The 24,071-nt window shown below is 38.5% G+C and overlaps 1 protein-coding gene across 4 annotated transcripts in view; it reads right to left on the reverse strand.

Annotated features, from left to right (window-relative positions):
* The window catches only part of LOC126458284 (probable multidrug resistance-associated protein lethal(2)03659), a 268,997-nt gene that overhangs the window by 17,732 nt on the left and 227,194 nt on the right, over window positions 1-24,071 (reverse strand). For all 4 annotated transcript variants that reach the window (XM_050095219.1, XM_050095218.1, XM_050095217.1 and 1 more), the window contains 7 exons: window positions 22,316-22,395; window positions 17,878-18,028; window positions 10,724-10,830; window positions 10,516-10,639; window positions 10,111-10,281; window positions 4,582-4,709; window positions 3,073-3,318 (listed from right to left, as the gene is read on the reverse strand). In XM_050095219.1, coding sequence (XP_049951176.1) covers window positions 3,073-3,318; window positions 4,582-4,709; window positions 10,111-10,281; window positions 10,516-10,639; window positions 10,724-10,830; window positions 17,878-18,028; window positions 22,316-22,395 — 1,007 coding nt within the window. The remainder of the gene's footprint in view (window positions 1-3,072; window positions 3,319-4,581; window positions 4,710-10,110; window positions 10,282-10,515; window positions 10,640-10,723; window positions 10,831-17,877; window positions 18,029-22,315; window positions 22,396-24,071) is intronic.

Genomic DNA, 24,071 nt, shown 5'->3' on the forward strand with positions numbered 1-24,071 from the left:
CAATCATTAAAAACTGGCATTTTTTCCAGATGCTCTCAAAATAGCTAAAGTCTCACCATTACTAAAGAAAGGTTCCCCTGATTTAGTATCCAATTATAGACCATTATCCATATTAAGCATCTTTTCAAAAATCCTAGAAAAACTTTATGACAGGCTTATAAATTTCATAAAAAACCACGCACCAATCAGCATTCAACAACATGGTTTTAGTAAATCTTTATCCACCCAGACAGCAATTTTTGAACTGTTGGACCACATACTGAAATCAATTGACCAACATAATATAGTTGCAGGTATCTTCTTAGATCACTCTAAAGCCTTTGACGTACTAGATCATAAAATACTGCTTGCTAAATTGGAAAGAAGAGGAATAAGAGGTGTGGCTCACAACTGGCTATGCTCTTACCTACAAAACCGCAGACAGAAGGTATCACTTCAATATAATATTAATGTACAGAATAAAATAAATAACACAGTTTTCCTCTTGGAGGAAAGAACAATAAGATATGGTGTTCCCAGGGTTCTGTTCTAGGGCCATTACTTTTCCTCATTTACATAGATGATCTTGTTGAACGTATGAGCCCACAAAAAACTATCCTATTTGCTGATGATACACGCATAGTGGTGACTTGATCTAGCCCTGAATCCCTTCAGACAATATCTGATAACTCTATGAAAAAACTTTCTGAGTGGTTTAACAAAAATGGCTTAATTGTTAATAGTGGGAAAACTGTATGTATCAACTTCCATCTAATTCCCACATCCAATCAAAAAACTATCCAAGTACAGTTAAATAATGATAAAATTGAAAATGTAAATGCAACAAAATTTTTGGGTCTATAGGTCCAACAAAATTTAAAATGGGACACTCATATAAACAACTTATCAAAGAAACTCTCATCATTGTGCTATGGACTAAGAATACTAAAATCTACTACAAATAAATCCACACTAATGCAAGCATACCATGCGCAGTTCCACTCATTGCTCCGCTATGGAATCATCTTTTGGGGAAATTCAACTCTCAGCACAAATATATTTAAACTACAAAAAAGAGCACTGAGGATAATCTGTGGCCTCAAAAAGCTGGAATCCTGTAAATGTCAATTTATAAAACTTAATGTTCTAAGCATCCCATCCCTATTCATTCAAGAAACAATCCTATTCACCAGGGAATACCTCTCAAGAACAGGCAAATTAATCCAAAACAATGATATACACGCTCATTATACCAGAGGGCAATCTAATATCCATCAAATTTTTTCAAGGAGATGATCATACCAAAAATATATAACTCATCTGGGTGTCGTATTACACAATAAAATTCCAGAACAAATAAAAACTGCTCCAGATCCAATATTTAAAAATAAACTAAAGGCATTTCTGACAAAGCACTGTTTCTATTCAGTACAAGAATTCCTGGAAATGAAAAATTATAAAGTTCCTTTGTAAAATACTGTGATTAGAGTAAAACATTCTGTAGGCAAAATAATAACCTAATTTCTACTATACACAACTATGTTTCAGTTTCACTTCCCAAAATTTTTTTAACTCGCTTTTTGAATGTACAAGTACACATTCTATTAGTATTAAAACTTAATTGTCTGTGAAATCTCAATGTTAATTTCATGTTTAATGTAGTTTTTAAATGACATTGTCCTTCTGTTGTGTTTTCAGTTGACATTTTCACTATTCTGTAATCTCAGTGATTATTTGTGTAAATTTAAAGTAGCACTACATTGCCTACATGTTTCTTAGTTCACCATGTAAATTGTTTGTATTCTCTGTATGTGAAGTTACTATATTCATCAATGAACAATTTTGTGTACATTTTTTTAAATGGCAGTCCATTGCCTATTTTTTTCTCTAAACTACATATTTGTTAAGAATAATGACTTGTCCTATATCATGTGTACTTTGCACAATATGTGATCCACAGGATAAATAAATAAATACAAATACAAATACAAATACAAATACTTAAAAAAAAAGTTTTCAATGCTCAAAAATGTGCTGTAAAAATAATGTGTTGTGATCATTCATGATCATCTTGTAGACATCTGATGAAGGGTTAGGCACTCTGACTACTGCTTCACAGCGTATGTATTCCCTTACGAAGCTTGCTGTAAATAACCCACCGCAGTTCAAAATCAACAACAATAAACACAATGCCAGAAGAAAAAATACATTAATTACGCCATATAAACACTGTATTTACAAGAAAAAGGGTACCCAATGTTGCCAAAATTTTTGATCACCAACCCAATAATGTGTGTAAACAACAGCAAAGTTAAATTTGAAAACAAACTGAAGAAGTTTCTCCTAACAACTGCTTTTATTCCATAGAAGACTTTCTATTCTTGTAACATGTACAATTTGGTGGACAGGAATTACTGATTAACATTTGTATAAAAAAATAAATAAAATGTATCACTCGTAAATAGTCAGAATGTACCTGTACTTACTTACAACGGTGAAATTAAAATGAGAAATTACTAGTTATACAACAATACAACTAAACATACAAATAATCCATGGAACATGAAACTAACCAATCACCTAACCAGTTAATTGCTGACAACAGACTCATACCGCTTCTAGCATCTTTAATATTCTTCCTTCCGCTTTTCATCTAAAACCATTCATGTACAACACCTTCAACTCACCATATTCCATTCATATACAGCACATTATTTGCCAGTAAGTTCCATAGATTGAAGTTTTTCCAACACTGAAAATCATATTACAGAATGGATTTCACATTCGCTTATATTTCAAGAAGAAGAAATCAGCGTGTCTTTCACACTATTCGAGCATAAGCACACTGACATTATTTCCCATGCAACATAAATTTTGGTGACTTTCAGGTGAACCTCATACTCGCTCACTTTTTTTGTTTCACAATCAGCTATCCAGACACATACCACTCTCAAGTTATGCTTTTGTAGATTAATAAGTTAATCTCTTAGAAATACAAAGTTTTTTTTCTCCACACACATTTCCTCGTTATCGAAACATTGTATAGCTCTGATCTTAAATGAACTTCATCCATCAAATCACATGAATACTTACTGCTTCCAGTGCAAGCCACAATTCAGAATCTGGGAACTCATCAAATGGATCCAGGTTCTTACGAAGAGATCCTGAAAAGAGCACTGGCTCTTGAGGAATTATCGATATCTTAGGACGGAAGTCGTGCAGGCCTATAGTGCTTGTGTCTATGTTATCTATTAAAATTTCTCCTTCAATGTTTGCTAGTCTAAAGAGTGCAGCCATGAGAGATGATTTGCCTGCTCCTGTTCGACCAACTATGCCAACCTGAAAACAAAAATTTGTGAGAACAACATGCATGATGTAAATGGGAATGAAACTTTGCATATCCACTTTAAACAGTGTAACAGCCATCCAGAGCTAAGGCACTTTTCCACAAAAAGTTAGACGAAAGTACTTGAGTAGAATATTATTTCTCAGTTGCTATATAATAACACAAGTGTGCCCTCATCAATAACTGTGTGTGGCCTAGAAACACAATTAACAACATAAATCACCTGCAAAACTAAGAGTGAACCAACAGCAGCTTTCCTTATCATGCAACTGCAATGAAGTCCATTTCTTTCCTCTTTCTGTGGTATGGCCTAACTACAACCTAATACTTGCAATATGTGCATTCTTTTGTGATATTATTAGTTTCTTCTTTGTTGCCTCAAAAAATGTGGCCCTTTGCAGTCCCCAACCATTTTCCTGCTTGCTTCTTAATTCATTACCTATTACTTCTCCTCATCCTTATTTTATGTATAAACATGCAAACTATTCTGCAGTTTCAGGAAAGTGCAAAGTTCCTGTTTGCTTCATTTTTTAAATTTTTCTATCTCAGTGCCCAATATCTATTTTTCCATTAAAATAACAATTTGACATCCATTCATCCCACTGGGCACTAAATGCTGCCACCATCTGAAGAGCGTGATGAATTCCTTTTCAAAAATTCCATAGTGATAGCAGCTGAAACTTAGTACGGTACTTCTCACAAATTAAGGATTTAAAATTGAATATGCATATCCTAAGAATGCATCATCATTTATATTTCTGATGAATACAACAGAAAAATAAAAGATTTTTTCATCTTCAGTTTTTTCAGAAATCTGATTTGTTAGGAAACAAATGCACAGTTGCTGACCCCTGGCTTTCTTTCTACAGATCCTGTGAAGGCAATGAGACAATTTTCCTACACATGCTAAATGCAACGTTAAGGCCTGTAGGCATGAAGTATGAAGGTAACTTATCTAAATTAATAAGAAATTTCTCATAAATAATAGAAATCTGTAACTGCCTTACAATTTATTTTTCTCCTGTTTTTTACTTTAACCTGCTGCAGGTAACAAAAGGTTAGCATCTCTACTATGTGAATATTTATGAGGAGCAAGGTTCAGTTACCCGAATTCATTTTCTGTTTATGAATCTTAATTATTACATTTTTCCTTGAAGGTTTAACTGAGGTACCTGCCCTTGCTGATGCTCTTCTAATGCAGACATATTCATCCAACAGAACATAATAGCATGATCCAAGTATGTTATATTACTAACCTTTTCTCGTGGCATTACAGTAAAATTTAAATTTTTCAGCACAGGTGGTTCATTTTCATTATACTTCAGGAACACATGTTTAAATTTTATCTGTCCTGCTGATGGCCAGTTGGGTGGTGGTTTTTTGCCTGTAACATGGAAGAGAAGGTATTTGCTACTATTAAGACATAAATCTGTTTATTCAATTTAAGTTTTCCTTCACATGTAATACAACCCCCGATGCATTACTCACATAGGGATCATAAGGATAAGATTAGGGTAATCACTGCGCACTCAGAGGCATTCAAATAATCATTCTTCCCAAGCTCTATATGTGAATGGAACAGGAAGGACCTAATAAGTACAATAGGATGTGCCCTCCCCCATGCATCTCAGTGGTTTGCCGAGTGTAGATGTAGATGGTCCACAAAAAAAAAAGTCATCACCACTGTATCTGACATATGCACTTCTGACAGTATGCTCTCTTTTTGACACTGCGTGTGTGTGTCGATTACTATTCATAATATAGGCATTTCATCTATTACCTGATCTCACAGCAACCCTCGACAACAGAATTAAGCCAAATCAGACTACTGGGAGTAAATGTATAGTTTTCAGTTACTATAGAAGTTAAATATGTCCCTTAAAAAATCATTTTATATATCATTAGGACATTTACAATATATGTACTTTGTAACATCTTGATTACAAAGTTTTATGCCCAAATTCACCATAGTTAGTTGACAGAGTGCAGCTTCGAGGCATCCAGAAACTAAACATAACTAAGGAATTACCCTAACTATACACTGCAGCAATGCAAAAGGAGTGAAGTACACTTAATGCAGAACATATTGTTTGGAGAAAAACCATACTATCACTCACTTTATTTCAACTCAATCTTTGTGAAACCCAAATTAATGTGGATAAGAATTAGGCAGTTGCAACAGTATAACACAGTCCCCCGATACTTTATCCCTATATCCCTATCTGGTTTTAATTACTTAGCTCCGGAGGAGGACACTGATGGTTCACTGTATGTTCAGTCTCATTTACATGCCCAACAGTTGCTCAGCATGTCAACTGTGGCAAGTGGCTACCAAAGCTGTACCCTACAAAACACAAAGAAACCTCTGTGCCAATTTAGTACCAGGCAGGAAGTATACCTTGGCTCTTTGACTGTGTGACAACTTTTGATAAAATATGGATTTTTCTAATTTAGTTTAGGGGAAAACCGCAAGTAAACTCAATAAATTTAAACAGCATGAGCTGTCAACAGTTTGTTTCATTGGTAAACGCTTTACAGTAAGAAAACTGTCTTGTACCTCTGCCTAGGGGCAGCCTACATATAGATGTTTTTCACTGAAAATACATCTAACTGTGCATCACCTGATGGAACAGCCACGCTCCAAAGAAAATGAAAAGAATTTTCTCTACTAGAAAGGTTATTACCATTGTTTTCTGGGATTATTTTCACCGATTACATTCAAAGGTTAAGACAATAATTGTTAGACACAAATTCAGTTTTATCTCCAGTGGATGAAAAATATAGTTTGAATGAGGTCAGGACTGCAAGAGAAAGCCTCTTTCTGTGAAGTGGTGAAATTGCAAAGTCACTTCTGGCAGTAGTTAGAAGCCGGCAGCCCCATACGCATCATGTTTCATTTAGAAAACTCCTGTAGAAAGGGCTGGCATCATCTCTGATGTGTGTTTACTCTGGTAGGCAGAGCTCTTATCAGCTTAACATAAGGTGAAGTATTGTCACTGCACGTTTGCAAGGAGGCAACACGACAATGACACGCTTGAAGTTTCGAGAAACCTGCAAGTTCATTTCTATGTCAGACAGTAGCCCCCCCCTAGGAGATAAGGTGCAGGATGCACCAAGGCATGGGCTACAAACTCAGTACCCCTTTGAGACGTCCACGAGTCTCTTGATGACAGACGGCAGAATACCACAGTTGGACGACATCTTTTCAGGCATTGGCAGCATCAGGTCTAGGAGAGGCTGATGTATGAAGAGTTGGTAGAGGTGGGAGCTAGTTTTAGACAATGATAGGTAACTCTGAATCACCTCATCAGCTGGTGTGGATTAGTAGTTGGTGTAGGCAGCAGATGACAGACACTGCTGGAGCACTTTATATTTACTTCTGAACTGGTCTGATGTCTTCCTTTCATCCAAACTGGTACAGATAATGAACACTGAAGCAGCACTCAATAAGAGATCACACTCTTGTCTAGCATGCTGTCTCCTTTAAAGATGAAACACATTTTCTAGAAATTCTCCCAATAAATCGAAGTCTACCATTCACCTTCCCTACCATAATCCTTATATGCTCATTCTTTCGCATCATTTTGCAACATTATGCCCTGATCTTTAAATGATGTGACTGTGTCAAGCAGGACAATACTAATGCTATATCCAAACATTACATGTTTGTTTTCCCTATCATCTGCATTAACCTACATTTTTATACATTTAGAGTGAGCTGCCTGTCATCACATGAACTATAAATTTTGTCTAACCAATCTTCTATCATCCTACAGTCAACTTTGAAATCTTCCTAAACATTACAGCATCAACAACAAACAACAACACATTACTGTCTGCCAGATCATTTATGTATACAGAAACAACAGCAGGGGTATTACATTTCCCTGGGACCCTCCTGAGGATACCTTTATCTCTGATGAACTCACCATCAAGGACAGCATACTGGGTTCTTTGGGTCCCTCAGATATTTTGTAACCTATTTCATACGCTCATACCTTCATTAATCATCCGCAGTGGGGCCCCATGTCTAATGCTTTCCCAAAATCCAGAACTCTGCCCTCTGCCTCTTGCCCTTCATCCATAGTTTTCCATGTATTCTGCAAGGTAAGGGCAAGATGAGTTGCACATGAACAATGCTTCCTAAAACCATGATGCATGGACATAAGCTTCTCAGTCCCAAGAAAATTTATTGTGTGTTCAAGGATTCTCCAGCAAGCAATTGTTAGTGATATTCATCTGTAATTTTGTAGGTCCATTCTTTTACCCTTCTTATATACAGAAGATACTTGCACTTCTGAGTGCACAGCACGAGGTAAACCCACATGCCACAAACCAGTTCATGTCTTGCATCATGCAACTTCAGCATTTCTCCACCTACACATCAGATTATCACAGGCAACAAGCCAGTCCATCTTGCCACTAATTGTGAAAGCCACTGGTGTTTCGTTACACTGCGGCAATGCACATACCCACACGATTGCTTTGCTAGAAGGAAAACTGAGGGATTGCAACTTTTTACTTTTCACCCACTGCTTTCCAACTATCGCCACATCTAAAGAAATTAGTTAATGGTAAACATTTTAAGTCCAATGAAGTGTTTAAGGTAAAGGTAATGGACAATGTTACAAGCACTCTACAACCAGGATTCAAGGATGCAATCTATTGAATGGAAATATATTGGACAAGGTACAGTGACGTAAAAGGAGCTTACGTAAAATTTAGTTCAACCTAAAAAATTATTTTGCTGGTTTTCTGATTAACTTTGTTTTTACATCTGAGCTTGAGTCAGTGCTTTTGATTCCATTCTCACCTGATTACAATATTGTGACTAGTTTGCAAGTTTGTCCAAAAAATAATGCGACTTTTCAAATTGCGCAGGCAACTTACATTTGATTATTGATCTTTTTTACTTGTTATGTTGGTACACATGTCCTAAACATATATTCACAGTTTCAAGTATACAGCGTACTTTGTTTGCTTTTGACAGATAGAAAGGTTAAATGTGTTTTAGTGTGCTCGACAGTTTTAGATTATTATAAAAAAATGGACCAAAGAATTTGCATAAAATTGAGTGTGGAAGTGTCAGTGTCATACAGTGAGTCTGCTCTAAGTAATAATTTAAAAGAAAAAAAAAATTTTTTTTGTTCACAAGTGGTACAAGCTCTTCGACGATGGTCGGAAAGATGCTAATGACGAACCTCGCTCTGGATGCCCCAGCACATCAACAACGTATTATAACACCAAAGCTGTGAAGAAAATTGTTTGGAAAATTGTCTAATTACCATAAGAGAAGCAGCTGAGGATGTTGGCATATTGGTCAGCTCATGTCACAGAATTTTTTTGAATGTTTTGGGCATGAGGTGTGTCAGCGAAGTTTGTTCCAAAACTTCGCAATTTTGATCAGAAGAACTGTCTCATAAGCATCACTAAGGGGCTGTGGAATGACATCAAAGATGATCCCTATTTGCTCAAAAGGGTCATTAACTAGTGACGAGGTTATGACATCAAAACCAAAGCCCAATTGTCCCAATGGAAGCATCCCGAAGAGCCAAGACCGAAAAAAGCACACCAATTTCAATCAAATGTCAAAGTTTTGCTCAATTACCATGACATAGTGCATCTCAAATTTTTGTCTCAAGGTCATACAGTCAATAAGGAGTATTACCTGAACATTATGCGCTGTTTGCGAAAAGCAATATGAAAAAAACATCGAATTGCAGAAAAACAATTCATGGCTTTTTCATCACAACAATGCACCTGTTCATTCACAGTTGTTTGCGGGAGATTTTTTGGCCACAAACATGACAATCCTGCCTCAGCCAGCATTTTCACCACGTTTGGTCCCCTGCGACTTTTTCCTGATCCCAAAACTGAACAGACTTATGAAAGGATGAAAATTTTCAACAATTGAGGAAATAAAAAATGCATGGCTGGAAGTACTCACAGCTGCACCATAAAGTGCTTATGAGGGAAGCACTTATGATGCAAGCACTTATGGGAGGCACTTATGAGGAGGCGCTTCGAGGAGGCGCTTCGAGGATTGGAAGAAGAGTTGGCACAAGCATATTGTATCTGAGGGGAATTACTTTCAGGAGGCCAACATAAACGTTAATGAATAAAGAAATATTTTTCATAAAACTATGAAGTCACCTGATTTTTTTGAACACATCTCATGCACAACTAATGATCTTACAGTAATTTTACTCAAACACTGTAATGGCAACAGTTCAAGTGATTTGCAATCCAAAATTATAACTGATTCAGTTCGTTTATTCTAAATTTCACTAACTGTTTCTTTTTTTTGTCAAAATTTCTTTTGATCGTTAATGCACAAAAGTAGTCACATGACAGCGAGTCAGTTTTAACTGTATCTGCACTTGTCCGGATATTCACTGTTCTTTGGAATAGATGCCTTTCCTAAAGAACAGGGAATATTACGTGCATGTGTCATAAAAATCTTAAGTGGAAATGTAGGTGTGGCATATCAGCTATCTTGGGTGGCTCTCAGGACTAGCATTTCACAAAGAATACTAGGTACGCAGTAAAGTTCCTGTTAAGTATGAAAGTTAGTAGCGAGGTACTGGCAGATTTACAGCTGTGAGAACAGGCTGTGTGTCATACCCAGATATACCAGTCTGTGACAGCATTGTCTGCAAAAGGCAAGGTTCTAGGTTTGAGTCTTAGTCTGGTGCACAGTTTTAACCTGTTTGAAAGTTTTGAAAACAGTATACAGTCTGCTGCTGAATGAAATATTAATTTCAGGAACAAGTTACAAAACTTACCATCAGATGATTCTAGTGATGGTTCAGGCTTTAAATCAGCAAATTCTAGGACACGCTCTACACCAGTCATCTGGTTTATGAGTTCAGCTGATTGACGGATACCCCATTGGAACATGCCCATCAAATTGAGAGACTGTGTGATTGCCAAACCCACACTCCCTCCAAACACATCTGCAAGAGAGTGCAACATCATGTCAAATTTTAGCAACTTAAAAAAAAACACATGTAATTTACATCTGCACATAAAAAGCGTAACTTCAAGTTAAGTAGATGCTGTAACAATTAATATGGTCATATCCTCTATGATCTGAGGTGGAGGTTGTCCACAAGTAATATTGTTTCTGAAGAATTTCGACACAGCATATCTTGTGAGGTGCGAAGTCGACAACATTCTTACTGACTTACCTTGTCCCAGAATTAGAAAGCTGTAAGCAACAACAGCAAGATAAGCAACACAAACCAAATCCAACCATAGACCAAATGCTCTACTGATTGCCATAAATACGTAGAAAGCAGAAGAATTTATATCCTGTAAAAAAATACACAGGTACTTAATGAAAATGCAATATTTGTTGTAGTAACTGAATGGCATGGGATAGCTGGATATACAAACCTGAGTACGATCAAATTCTGTTTCGAGCATTTGCTGTGCACGAAATGCACGTATAGTGGATAGACCTTGCAGTGATGCATTGGTATGAGAAAAAACTGGACTGCGAGCTGGAAAAGAAAATAATAATTATTAAAATTTGATCATCGTGAAATGTACTTTTTTCCAACAGTAAATTTCAGATCAGTTTTCGTGATTGTTTTATACACACACACTTCCTTTCCAAGCAGCAGCACTGTAAGACAAGAATTTCTGAGGAAGATAATTAAAACTATTTTCATCCTGAGAATGATATGACAAAGGAATAAATGTACAGATTCAGTTTTGGTTTTTCAAGATGTTCCATGCATGATTCACATCTCTGTTGGAAAACCCCTAAAATGCTGATAGGTTTATATTTAAATGGCTAAGCTAGTTCCCTTCTTCAGCTGCTGCTTTGCATATGGATTCCAAATACATTAAAAGATACTGTTGGTGTCACATCTATATTTATGGGGGGAAAAAACCTCCAAGCATCTGCAGTGCAGTTTGATACGCATCTGATTCAGTCATTCTGTGAGGTGGACGTACCATTGGCAACACAACCAACAAACAAGGAACCAAATACACTGTTAGTCTTTTGGCTCTTTTTAAACTTTCAGCAAACAATTATTTCTGTTGAAAAGCAGCAATATTTTCTCACCAGTGAATAGGATGCTTCTCGGATTTAAGGCCTTTCTCAACATTATTTTCCTTTCCTTGCCAATTCAATAATTACAAAATTTACAGAATATTGATTTTGGCCTTTCAATGACATTCATTGCAGTGCAACTCTTACTTCACAATGCTACAGACAGAACTGACAGCACACTTAGCATAGACATAGAACCAAAAGTTAACTATTTGCATGTCACAGTAAGACTTTCAGCATAGTCTAAATACGCTCACAGATTTTTTTCCAGTCACTGCAGTGCAGACACTACAAACTGGCAATTGGCCACTAACAGAAATGGATTCTTATTTCGACCACCAGAGGATAGAGGAGTGGTATGAAGGAAACAAGCCTTGCCTCCCTCTTGCAGCACTGCCAGACTCGACTCATTTCCTGCATTTCTTCGAAAGCAGAACTGCCTACCCCTTTTGGTGCTGTGAGGGCCATAATGAAACTTTGTGATGGGGCAGTATTAGTCTCTTCACTGATTGCAAAATAAGGAAACACTTGCATGAGAAGAAAAACAGCATGCTGGAGGACTTCTATGCAACGTCTGCTGTGCAAGATAGGACCTGGATAGAAACTAACCATGAAATGCGATACGTGATGACGAGTCTGGCAACCCATGGTTTTCACCACAAGGTGTGGTGCAACAAATTATTTCATGAACCAAAACTAAACAGAGTGAGTGAGTGTGTGTGTGTGTGTGTGTGTGTGTGTGTGTGTGTGTGTGTGTGTGTGTTTTGTGCTCGGAATTTTACGACCAATACCATATTATCAAATGCAGGAATAGACAGATCCATAGTAGCTTATAGCAAAGACAAGTAATGTGAATGTAATGTAAGGTGAATGTAATTCTTTGCAAGGTATCTGTGCATTTCCAATAAATAATCAGAAAATAAGAAAACAATGTGCAATGAACAAAGCCAAGCCTTCAGTCCTTGCTACCGTACAAATGCTTGCTAAGAGTGCGAGTGTTGTCAAAGAGGAAGTTTAGGTCTCACCTCTGTCAATGATGCAACCACAGTTCAAAACACCTGCCACACTTAACTGCAAGTGTAACAAGTTTGCATGGGCATGTGCATGTGTTTTGTGCAAGCAAACAAATCCCTAATGCCTCCACATGTTTCAAGCATGTGTGTACAAGCATAAGTTTGCACCAAAAATACGTTTAACTCTGATGTTAATACACTGGCTTTGGAAGTGTTCTCACATTTTAAAAAAGAAAAAACAAACCTGGAAGCATGGTATGTTGAGTAAACTAGTGTGGCATCAGAGCACCAGGCTTACTGGTATCTCATTGCCTTTGTGCAATTTATTTTTTATGAGCATTTTCTTTGGGCTTTGCCAGATGATTTGCAACGCCAGTAACTGAAAATTGGTCAATTTTTGATATTCACATGCAGAAAATACAGCTACTTCAAACTGTCTCTGATAAAATAGTTCATAGGGTACAATTCAATATGAATTAGCATTTATTAGGTAACTTCGCATTTTCCAATTTTTGCATTTTGAGATACAATTCTCATCTACATTCGCACTTATCACAGAAGCAAATTAACACAGACAGATTACATGTACACAATGCGTGGGACCTGCACCCAATTTCTTATTTACTGCTTGTCATTTCATCCCATGAAAATGTAAAACATCGAAAAGAAGTGTTACACAGAACAACCACAAGCAGAGAGATACATACGAGGACCCTACAGGCGTTCAAGTCACATGGGGACCCTACAGGCATTCAAGTCACATGGGGACCACCGGCCAGAGGGTCCGAGCAGTTATAGGCGCTGCAGTCTGGAACCGCGCGACCGCTACGGTCGCAGGTTCAAATCCTGCCTCTGGCATGGATGTGTGTGATGTCCTTAGGTTAGTTAGGTTTAACTAGTTCCGAGTTATAGGGGACTGATGACTTCAGAAGTTAAGTCCCATAGTGCTCAGAGCCATTTTCACACGGGGACCCAACAGGCGTACGAGGCACTAGGAAGGAAAGTCTGGTATACATCAGGACACAGCAATGCTTTTTCAGAGTAAGGGTAAAATCCAGACAGTGACCACTCAGTCTAAGTGCTCAAAGAATCTCAAGATGAATAGCAGAAGTCACATAAATAATGGGTGCAAAAACGGACATTCCAGAATTGAACAACAATATTATAAAAAGGATAGGTTGTTAGTCACCATATAGAGGAAATGTTGAGTCGCAGGCAGGCACAACAGAAAGACTGCTACACATTTAATCATTTGGCCAAAAGGCCACCTCCTGAAGCAGGAAAAAAAAATGCACACACGAGCAAAATGCACACACGAGCAAAATGCACACAAGAGCAAAATGCACACAAGAGCAAAATGCACACAAGAGCAAAATGCACACAAGAGCAAAATGCACACAAGAGCAAAATGCACACAAGAGCAAAATGCACACAAGAGCAAAATGCACACAAGAGCAAAATGCACACAAGAGCAAAATGCACACAAGAGCAAAATGCACACAAGAGCAAAATGCACACAAGAGCAAAATGCACACAAGAGCAAAATGCACACAAGAGCAAAATGCACACAAGAGCAAAATGCACACAAGAGCAAAATGCACACAAGAGCAAAATGCACACAAGAGCAAAATGCACACAAGAGCAAAATGCACACAAGAGCAAAATGCACACAAGAGCAAAATGCACACAAGAGCAAAATGCACACAAGAGCAAAATGCACACAAGAGCAAAATGCACACAAGAGCAAAATGCACACAAGAGCAAAATTCACACAAGAGCAAAATTCACACAAGAGCAAAATGCACACAAGAGCAAAATGCACACAAGAGCAAAATTCACACAAGAGCAAAATTCACACAAGAGCAAAATTCACACAAGAGCAAAATTCACACAAGAGCAAAATTCACACAAGCAAAATTCACACAAGCAAAATTCACACAAGCAAAATTCACACAGATGACCACTGTGGCCAGACACTGTCATAGCTGTGTCTAATGTGAGGGGGGGGGGGGGGGGGGGGGGGCGCAAGGAGCAGCAAAGGGGTGGGGAATAACAGACTGGTGTAGGTGAAGCTGTAGTGCTGCTTGTGACAGCATGCAGGGAAATGGTGGGGACAGGGCACGACAGCTGCTAGGTGCAGCCTGGATGTTTGGAGGAGGAGAGCAGAGAAGAAGACATAGGGAAGGGGAAGGGGAAAGGACCAGTGGGTGTGTTGCTCAAATAGAAATCTATGTCATGCTAGAGCAAGAGCGGAGAAGGGGATATTTAAGTGGAGGACAGGGACTAGTGAAGGTTGAGGCCAGGGAGGTTACAAGAGCATAGGGTATGTAATAGGGAGTAGGGAGTTCCTACCTGTGCAGTTCAGAGAAGCAGATGGTGATATGAAGGCTACAGATAGCACAGACTGTGAATCACTCACTGAAGTGAAGCACATTGGTGGTGCGCCTGGTGGTGGGGGGTCATGCCATGTACCTTGTCTCATACCTCATAACCTTTCAGTAAACCTAAAAGTGATGACTGTCTCCTACATCCTCCTCCACCACCACCACCACCACCACCACCACCACCACCACCACCACCACCACCACCACCACCACCACCATCTCCTATCCCATCAAATCCCAGAGCTGGCTCTGAAAGCAGTCATCTGATTTACAAGATAAGATGCAATGACTGTGCTGCTTTATGTGTGGGCATAATGAGTAAGTTCTTTCCACATGAATGGCCGCTAAAACTGATCAAGACAGAGCTAGACCACTCAGTTGTTAAACATGCTGCCCCACACGGTGTACTTCACTTCCATGACTGTTTCACCATTTGTACCATCTGTATCCTTCCTACCACCACTAGCTTTTCTCAACTGCGCCAGAGGGAACTCTCCCTGCAATGCACCCTATGTTCCCTTAACCCCTTTATCTCAACCTTCACTAGTTCCTGCCCCTGCCCTCCATTTAACATTTCCTTCCCTGCTCCCACTCCAGTACATCACAGCCTTTAATTTCACCAAAGCACCAACTAGTCCTTTTCTTCATTACTTTCACTGCCACCCCCCCCCCCCCCCCCCCCCACAAACCTTACTCTGCTATTCCTTCCCCTCCCCTCCATACTCCCTCCTTACCCCCACCACTAGACTGCTGCTGCCATCACAGTTACAACTCAATCTGGCCACAGTGGTCAGAAACAGTGGGCGTGCGCACACGTGAGCGTGCCACTGCAGGTGGTGATCTGACCTAAAGCTGAAATGTACAGCAATCTCTGTGCGCCTTTTTGTGACTTGACGTATCTTCTACATGGTTAATATTGTCTTTCCATCCAAACCTGCAATTTCTAATTCTGAAAAATAATTTTCTTATTTTATATACTAATGATTATACAGTATTTACTCGAATCTAAGCCGCACTTTTTTCCGGTTTTTGTAATCTAAAAAACTGCCTGTGGCATAGAATCGAGTGCAAAGCAAGCGGAAACTCTGAAAAAAGTTGGTGGGTGCCGCCACAACTTACTTCTGCCTTCGAATATATGTAGCACTACACAGGCATGCTTTGTAGGCACAAAGATAAATACTGGCGCCAAAACCTGTGCGTTAGGAAAAAAAAAAAAAAAAAAAAAAAAAAAAAAAAAAAAAAAAAAAAAAAAAAAAAGAGGTGGAAGACGAGCTATTTTCTCCGCCCCGAGTTTCGACCACTGCATTTTCATACATTATCCAACGAAGTAAATACAAATTCCGTATTGTTCATCTTAGAATGTAGCATCATTTCAATGTACTACGAAAATCCGACTGGCAAGACTGTTTGGGATGTTTGTCAATATGGCCAACTCTACGTTCTGAATTTTTTCCTATCTGTGAGAAGAGATGGTTGCTAATAGGAACTTTGATAAATTGTGAATCACATGCAGTATTCTCGTCACCATAAGAATAATACGCATGTGAACATTTTGCCATGTATTGTTTCATGTTTGCTGTTATCTCATTTAAATCCTGTCTGCCTAATAAACTACGAAACTAGAGTGAGGCAACAGCAAACGCGGAAGAATATACATATCATGTCATGTCATGTTTATATTCGTATTATTCTTATGCTTAATAGTGATGCAGTCAGAAATGGAGCACGGCAATTGACTAGATTTTTAAATCTAAGATGACTAATTTCTGTATAGAATGTAATGTACTAAAGAGGCGCCTGCAAAGATTTTCAAACGGTGAAAAATTTTCGCTAACTCTCGTTCAGAACATCATCTATCATACGCAGTCTATTAGTTGGTTCTTGTTGATCATTACCAAAGAAAGCAGCAGTTTCTTGCCAGTGTTTCATTAATGAGACGTTTCCTCCCACCCCCCCCCCCCCCCCTTAAAAAAAAAAAAAAAAAGGGTGGCTGTAGCGCGCACAAAAAGCAAGCCATGCCGCGAGCAGCGACAGGCCGTAAACATGCACTATCAGAATTCGACAAACAATGCATGACACACTACAGTAACGCATTTGCAGCTTAGAGTGATAAACACCTATAACAAAGAAAACTGCGCTTATCAGATCAAAGAAAAATAAGCAATCAATTCAAACCAGACGAAGCACGTGGAAAAGGAAGGGTACCCATATAAAAATGGACGGAGCGTCTGACACATAGCAATGGCTACCTGGTAAAGCTTAACTGCTAAGCTTACGACTCGAACCTAACTACTGTAACTGTATAGTCATTCATTCGACCTAAATTGTGTCTCATACTAAAATAGACCAACTTTGTTTCGATTTGGAGATGCGGCCCATAGTTTTTCTCTCCCCTTGAATTTCGAGTCTCAAATTTCAGGTGCGGCTTAGATTCGGGAAATTCTTTTTCCCTTGATTTCGAGTCTCATATTTCAGGTGCGGCTTAGATTCAAGTAAATATGGTACCTTATGACACTTTTGGCAGGATACGTAGCCAGCCAAATGGGTACAGGAGTCTTTTACCCTTTGGCAGAACAGATTATTACGATTATGATGATAAGTAGTAGTAGTAGTAGTAGTAGTAGTAGTGATAAAACACAGTGGTGGTGGTTGTGACCCAGGGAAAGGAGCCTGCAAGACCAGCAAGTATCTGGGATCTACTTTCCTGGCTTTATTTGAAGATGAAACCAATATTTGTGAAATATACGTGTGAAGACCTCACCACAGAAGGTGTAAAACAAGACTCACTGGCAATGAGTTTAGCCTCTCACAGGGAGAATATTTGTGACACACTCAGTTCCCTGTCAACAATGTTATCACACATAACTGTTACTTACACTTTATTACCAAACATGGACATAGTATGTTAATTGCATTTTACTGGCATTCTACATGTTCCTCCTAAACTTTCAATGAAAGTGTGGTAATCTCATTCTTGACATGTTTACATACTGTGTGTGACAAATACAATTTCTTACACAATTTGAAAAACAAAATTATATTGAATAGCTGCAATTACTTTGGAAAAGTAATATTTGCATGTTTACTCACTTATTGATTCTAGACGCTTCAGGCTGCGTGATGCACTGAGGAATATTGTCCGAATCAACCAGAAGACACCAGCCAGCACTATAGTTGGTATCAGCGTCCAATAATTAACAACAGCTACTATGATGATTGTCCCTACAAGTGTGAGGATTATCTGGAAAAGCAGAAGTAATCTTTAGTACACAGCATATCGTTTGCCAGACTATTTGCATTACACATCTACTTGAACATGGAACAATATTGCTATTATTTTGCCAGTTTATCAGGCTTGATGCACAGGAACTAAAAAAATATTAACACTTCCACCCTGAATACCTTTGTTTCAAATGATGTTGGCTGCTTGCATCTGGAAGTGTCAGTAGGTGTAATCCCATATTACAGCTGCACACGACCACTTGGGTACTACCTAAATCACGGCATACCCTAGAATGACTTCAAAAAACTATTGATAACCTAATCCACTGTGAACAGGAAGATTTCAATCTCACTCCTCCCACGTACAAGTCTAGTGCATTAATGCTGTGACATCCAAATTCATGTAAGGTATTCGTAAAGTTGACTGATCACTTCTGTTCATTTTAGCAGATGTAGTAAGAGAAACTACACACAGGCTATCATGTTTGACTTGTGTCTTCACATATTATTGTATCACATCAAAGGTAAAAGAAGGCAACATGTATAACCAGTACAGAAGAGTGATATATCAACCTCACTATCAGGGAGTATGCCTTGTTTAAGATTTGTGAAAAAAAACTGTATTACTTGTTGCATCAAACAAAATGCCTTCAGTGCCAATTTCAACACTGTCATCTTCATCTTCAGAAAGAACATTGCAGTGGCTTTTACAAAGAGGAGAACTTCTGTAGTTTCCTTTAATTGTAAGATTAATAACTGTCATTTTCGGAACTGAAAATGTGCTTTAAAATTAGACCAAATCCACTGACATTCTAATTTAAAAACTTACAACTGGAGTAGTAGTTATTTCTACAGCTCAGTCTGTCTGGTGATCAAACATAGTAATCCAAAAATTTAAACACTACAGTTGCTTCAGAACCACTTTTTGGATTACAGAGAGTGAAACATCATTGAACTTGTCAGTCTCAGATTCTATTATTAGTAAAATTAATTACCATAGCTGCAATATAGCAAGTTGATACAGATACTTATTTAGAATTTATCTTAGTGGGAACAGAACTATATCTGCATCATTACGCTGCAATTCACAAGTGCCTGGCAGAGGGTTTATGGGACTACTTTCAAGCTATTTGTCTACAGTTCCACTCTTTAACAGTGCATGGGAGAAACAAACACTAGTCTTTCTATGCTCTGATCTCTTATTGTGATTATTTTTCCCTATGTACATTGGCACCAACAAAATATGTTCGTTGCCTGAGGAGAAAGTTGATTATTAAAATTCCATGAGAAGTTCCTCTCACAGTGAAGATTGCCACCCCAATTCACAAATCATAACCATGGCGCACTCTCCCCTGTTCCGCACTAGTACAAAACGAGATACACTTCCTTTCACTTTTTAATGTCCACCATCAACCCTATCTGAAGCGGACCCCATACTGTGCAGCATTACTCCATAAGAGGACAGACAAGCACAGTGCAGGCAACCTCTCTAGTAGTCTTGTTGCATTTTTAAGTATACTGCCAGTAAATATCCATCTTTGGTTCACTTTTCCCACATCATCTTTGTTGCCATTCCAATTTAAGTTATTCATAATTATAATCCCCGAGTGTTCAGTTGAATTTTAGATTTGTGTGATTTGGTGTGTAACCAACATTTAATAGATTCCTTTTGGTACTGATGTGGATGACTTCACTCCCAATTGCCAATCTTTGCACCATATACATACCTTGTCTAAATCATTTTGCAATTGGTTTTGATCATCTGATGACTTTACAAAATGATAAATGACGGCATCACCTGATAACAATAAAAAATAGCTGCTCAGACTGACTTAAGTCATTTACAGATCAAGGAAAACAGAGGGCCTCTACCACTTCCTTGGGGACAATCAAATATTACACGTACTTATTCAATGACTCTCAATCAATTACTACAGACTTTTGTAACAAAAAATCATGAATCCCACCGCAGAACTGAGATGACACCCCACAGTCACACAGTCTGGTTTCAAGTCTCTTGTGAGGAATTGTGTCAAGTCTTCTGGACAACTGAAGACATGGAATCAATTTGACATACTCTGTCAATAGCACTCATTACTTCACAAGAATAAGAGCTAGTTGCATTTCACAAGAATTTTATTTTCTGAATCTCTATTCACTATTTGTCAGCACATCATTTTCTTTGAGGTAATTCATACTGTTCGAGCACTGTATATGTTGCAAGATCCTACTGTAAACTGATTTGTGCGTGTGCGTGCGCGTGCACTTGCGTGTGCGCTGATCACTCCTATGTCCTTTCTTGGATATTACTGTTACCTGTGCAACTTGCCAGACTGTAGGTACAAATCTTTCTTTGATGACCAGCTGCATACAATTACTAAGTATGGAGCTATTTTATCAGCATACTCTGAAAGGGACTGAACTGGTATACAACCTGGATTGGAGGCCTTGCCTTTATGATGTAATTTAAGCTCGTTTGCTACACCAAGGCTATCTACTACTAAGATACTCGTGTTGGAAGTTGTTCCTTATTCAAGTGCTGGAATATTTACTTCCTCTTCTTTGCTGAAGAACTTTTGGAAAACTATATTTAGTAACTCTGCTTTAATGGTGTGGTGATCAATATCATCACCATCGTCATTGCAGAGTGAAGGTATTGATTGCATGTCGCCGCCGATGTACTTTATGTATGACCAGAATGTGTTTGGATTTAACTGCCAGATTTTGAGACAGTTTCAATGCGGAAATTATTGAAAGCATGTTGCATTTAAGATCTTGTGAAATTTTGAGCTTCTGTAAAACTTTGCCAATTCTGAGGATTTTGCATTCTTCTAAATTTCTAATGCTTTTTTCATAGCTTCTGCAACAGTGTTCTGGTCTGTTTTGTGTACCATGAGGGATCAGTACTATCCCTTATTAATTAATTTGGTATATATATCTCTTAATTGCCCCTGGTACTATTTCTTTGAATTCAAACAAAATCTGGTCTTCACTAACATAGTCTCCCAAAGGAGTGGAGACTGTCTCTTCAGGAGGCATCATGCCAATGTTGTTTGGTTTTTTTAAATACATATATATTGTTTGTGATTTTTGTGGGTTTGGATGTTAAATATTCAGTCTTACTGCAACAACTTTATGGTCACTAATCCCCGTCTCTGTCATGCTGCTTCCCGTTTGCTCAAGATTATTTTTGGCTAAGAGGTCAAGTATGTTTCCACAATCATTTACACTTCAAGTGGGCTCCTGAACTAACTGTTCAAAACAGTTTTCTGAGAAAATACTCTGTACCATTTTAGATGATGTTTTATGTCTACCACCAACTTTAAACATGTGTTGTTTCACCAATGGATCGAAGGTAGATTGAAGTCACCACTAACTGTATAATAATATATTAAATGCTTTTGTAAACTGGAGACAACAGATGAGGTGACTCTTCCTGCATGTTTCACTTATGTTTACGCACCTCTTGTTAGCTTAGAAAAATCCTCAGACTAAAAAACTGAATGGTTATAATACAAAGCCTGAATTAATTGCTAGCACTTGGGGTTTGTCTCGAATATCACTTTAACCAAATGGTATCTGTCATCTTTCCCCCCTACTCATTGCAGTATATAAAAGGTTATTACTGCACATACTCTGGAGAACTCTGCCACATTGAATGCTTCAGAAATCCAGTAAGTGAACTGTTGGATAATTTTCATTTCTCATGTATTAGGCGAATGAATTGAGAATGTAGTCTTAGTTCCAAATAAGTAAGTTTGTTGCAATCTTTATTTTCTACAGTAGCTATATGACTATTCTTAAATAAAATACCCTTTTTACTCCACTTTTGCAGGAAGCAAAAGGGATTTTGTTTGTAAAAGCATAAAGGTCAAGTCATTTGAAATCACGTGAGTGGTAAAAGTCAGAAGAATAAAAAAGGCACATCAACTGGGAAAATTAAAGTAACAACAAAAAGGAAGTGGTTTAATTGATAAAGACATTGTTCATGCATTTGGCACAATTATGGAAGCAAGAACAGGAGTTTTGTTAAATATATGAATACCAGAACTGGCAAGTTATGCATATGCAACAATCTAACTATAGTGATGTCACTTCACTGAGGATCATTTGCCTGGATGATCAGTTCTGGAGCTCTGGTTATGAGAATTACATAGGGCATCTGATAGTGTGTGTGGCTCAGAAACTTCAGCCAAGTGCTCTAGCATGCATGCATATGAAGAAGCTCCCACTTCTATAAGTTATGCATTTAAAAATGTATATAACTAAAAGGCAATATTAAATGTAAATAATCTGAACTATTTACCTGGAAACAGTCCACAATTGTAATAGGAAGAACTTCATCTACATTCCCTATGTCCTTCGAAAACCTGTTGAGTATTCGACCTGAAAACATAATCAAAGAAAATAAAATGAGTTATTTTGCAATTGTCTATTACAGACTACTAACAGCAGGATGTTAAGGAGTGGTAGCACCATTTGGTGGAAGATGTAAGGGGTCCGTAGGCCCTTACTATAAGTTTGTACTCAGCACAGGTCGATAGGGCAAACAATCGATAGTGTCGTGTTGCGAGGGCGAGTGTAGAGTTGAGTAGTTCCCAGGTTGCGGGCCGAGCCGTGTGGAGGCCTGTTGCTGTAATGCAAGGCTTTACCGACAAAGGGAGTGGCCATCGCCGCGGTTTAACCCCAGTGATATTTCTGTGCCGATATTTTTGGTTTTGCGTCTACCGCGCCGGCATTATTTGGATTGCAGTGATTGTATTAGCGTGTGACGATTATGAATAACGAAGAAGCCTGTGCTGAGATTAGCCATAATTAAATATGTATGACGAAGGCAGTGGCTGTCTCCTTCTCTTTGTGTTTTTGAGACGAATATAGGTTCTTGATTAGTGAAGCTGTGTTGGTGTTGTTCTTGTTACCAGACATTTCATTATTACAGCATTTGAGAAGGACAAAATGGAATGTAACAACTCCGTAGCAGTCAATTCCGATTGCCAGCCCCATTAGGTACACGGTCACATTAATTAATATTTATTTGGGCTGCTATTCAGATCCAGACTGGGACGAGATAAAATAAGTCTGAGGTGTTACACCCTTGGCTTACCGTGAAAGGACAAGTGCAATTTTCGGACGAATCGTAAAGAACAATAGGTAATTTTACCTTGCTTAACGCGAGAAAATATTTTTCAATGTTGGATCGAGACAGAGCATAAACTTTCAAATCGCGACAAGAAACGGTGCATTTTGAACAATACGAAGTAATAGCATCTTACGATTGTGACAAAATTTTTTTTTCTTGCCATATTGGATAAGAGTAATAGTGTCAATAAACTGTGTTATAATGTGCAAATGCGTAAATCCGCGCGAAAAACTGAAAAGTGAACACTAAAGAAAGACACGTGTGAACATTACAACAGCAAAACGAACTAAGAATTCGTCACGAAAGCTTTGCAGAAGTGTTTAATAGTAATATTGTGACACGAATTGCTTTTTAAATAGTGAAAATCGGACAGCTTCATGTGGACCCATAAACTCTTATGTGGACGACAATTCGTGTGGCGACGCAATTGTTGAGTGACGTCACGCAGACCCGTGTAGCAGTTGCGCCAAAGAGCTTCGATCTGCGAGGTGATTTCACACGTCATTCCAACTATCTGTGCAAGGAGTAGTTCAAGCACAGATGCACTACACCGACGGTCTTCAGCGCGACTTCGAGACACCGAGTGCCGACCCGGCACCTAGGGGCCGAACTACAAACTACGCCCGCCTGCAGCGCCACGGAGCGGCCGGCTGAGAACTACGACGACTCGCCACAGATCTTCAGCGCGACTTCACGTTGCTCCGGCAGCAGTACAGCGCCACGCCAACTTCAAACGTCAAAACATCGCGACTCGTGGTAACATCAGTTGGTGAGTGAAGACGACTGGTTGGCCTAACATTAAATTGCAGTGTACTGTCTTCGCAGTAAATAAACAATTGTAAACCGAGTTTGACATTAGGAAAAGTGCCCAATTACAGTAATTTCCAAAAAGTTTGCGAAACATACTCTGGAATATAGCATA

The sequence above is a fragment of the Schistocerca serialis genome, chromosome 2 (assembly GCF_023864345.2).
Source record: "Schistocerca serialis cubense isolate TAMUIC-IGC-003099 chromosome 2, iqSchSeri2.2, whole genome shotgun sequence".
NCBI classification, from domain to species: Eukaryota; Metazoa; Arthropoda; class Insecta; order Orthoptera; family Acrididae; genus Schistocerca; species Schistocerca serialis.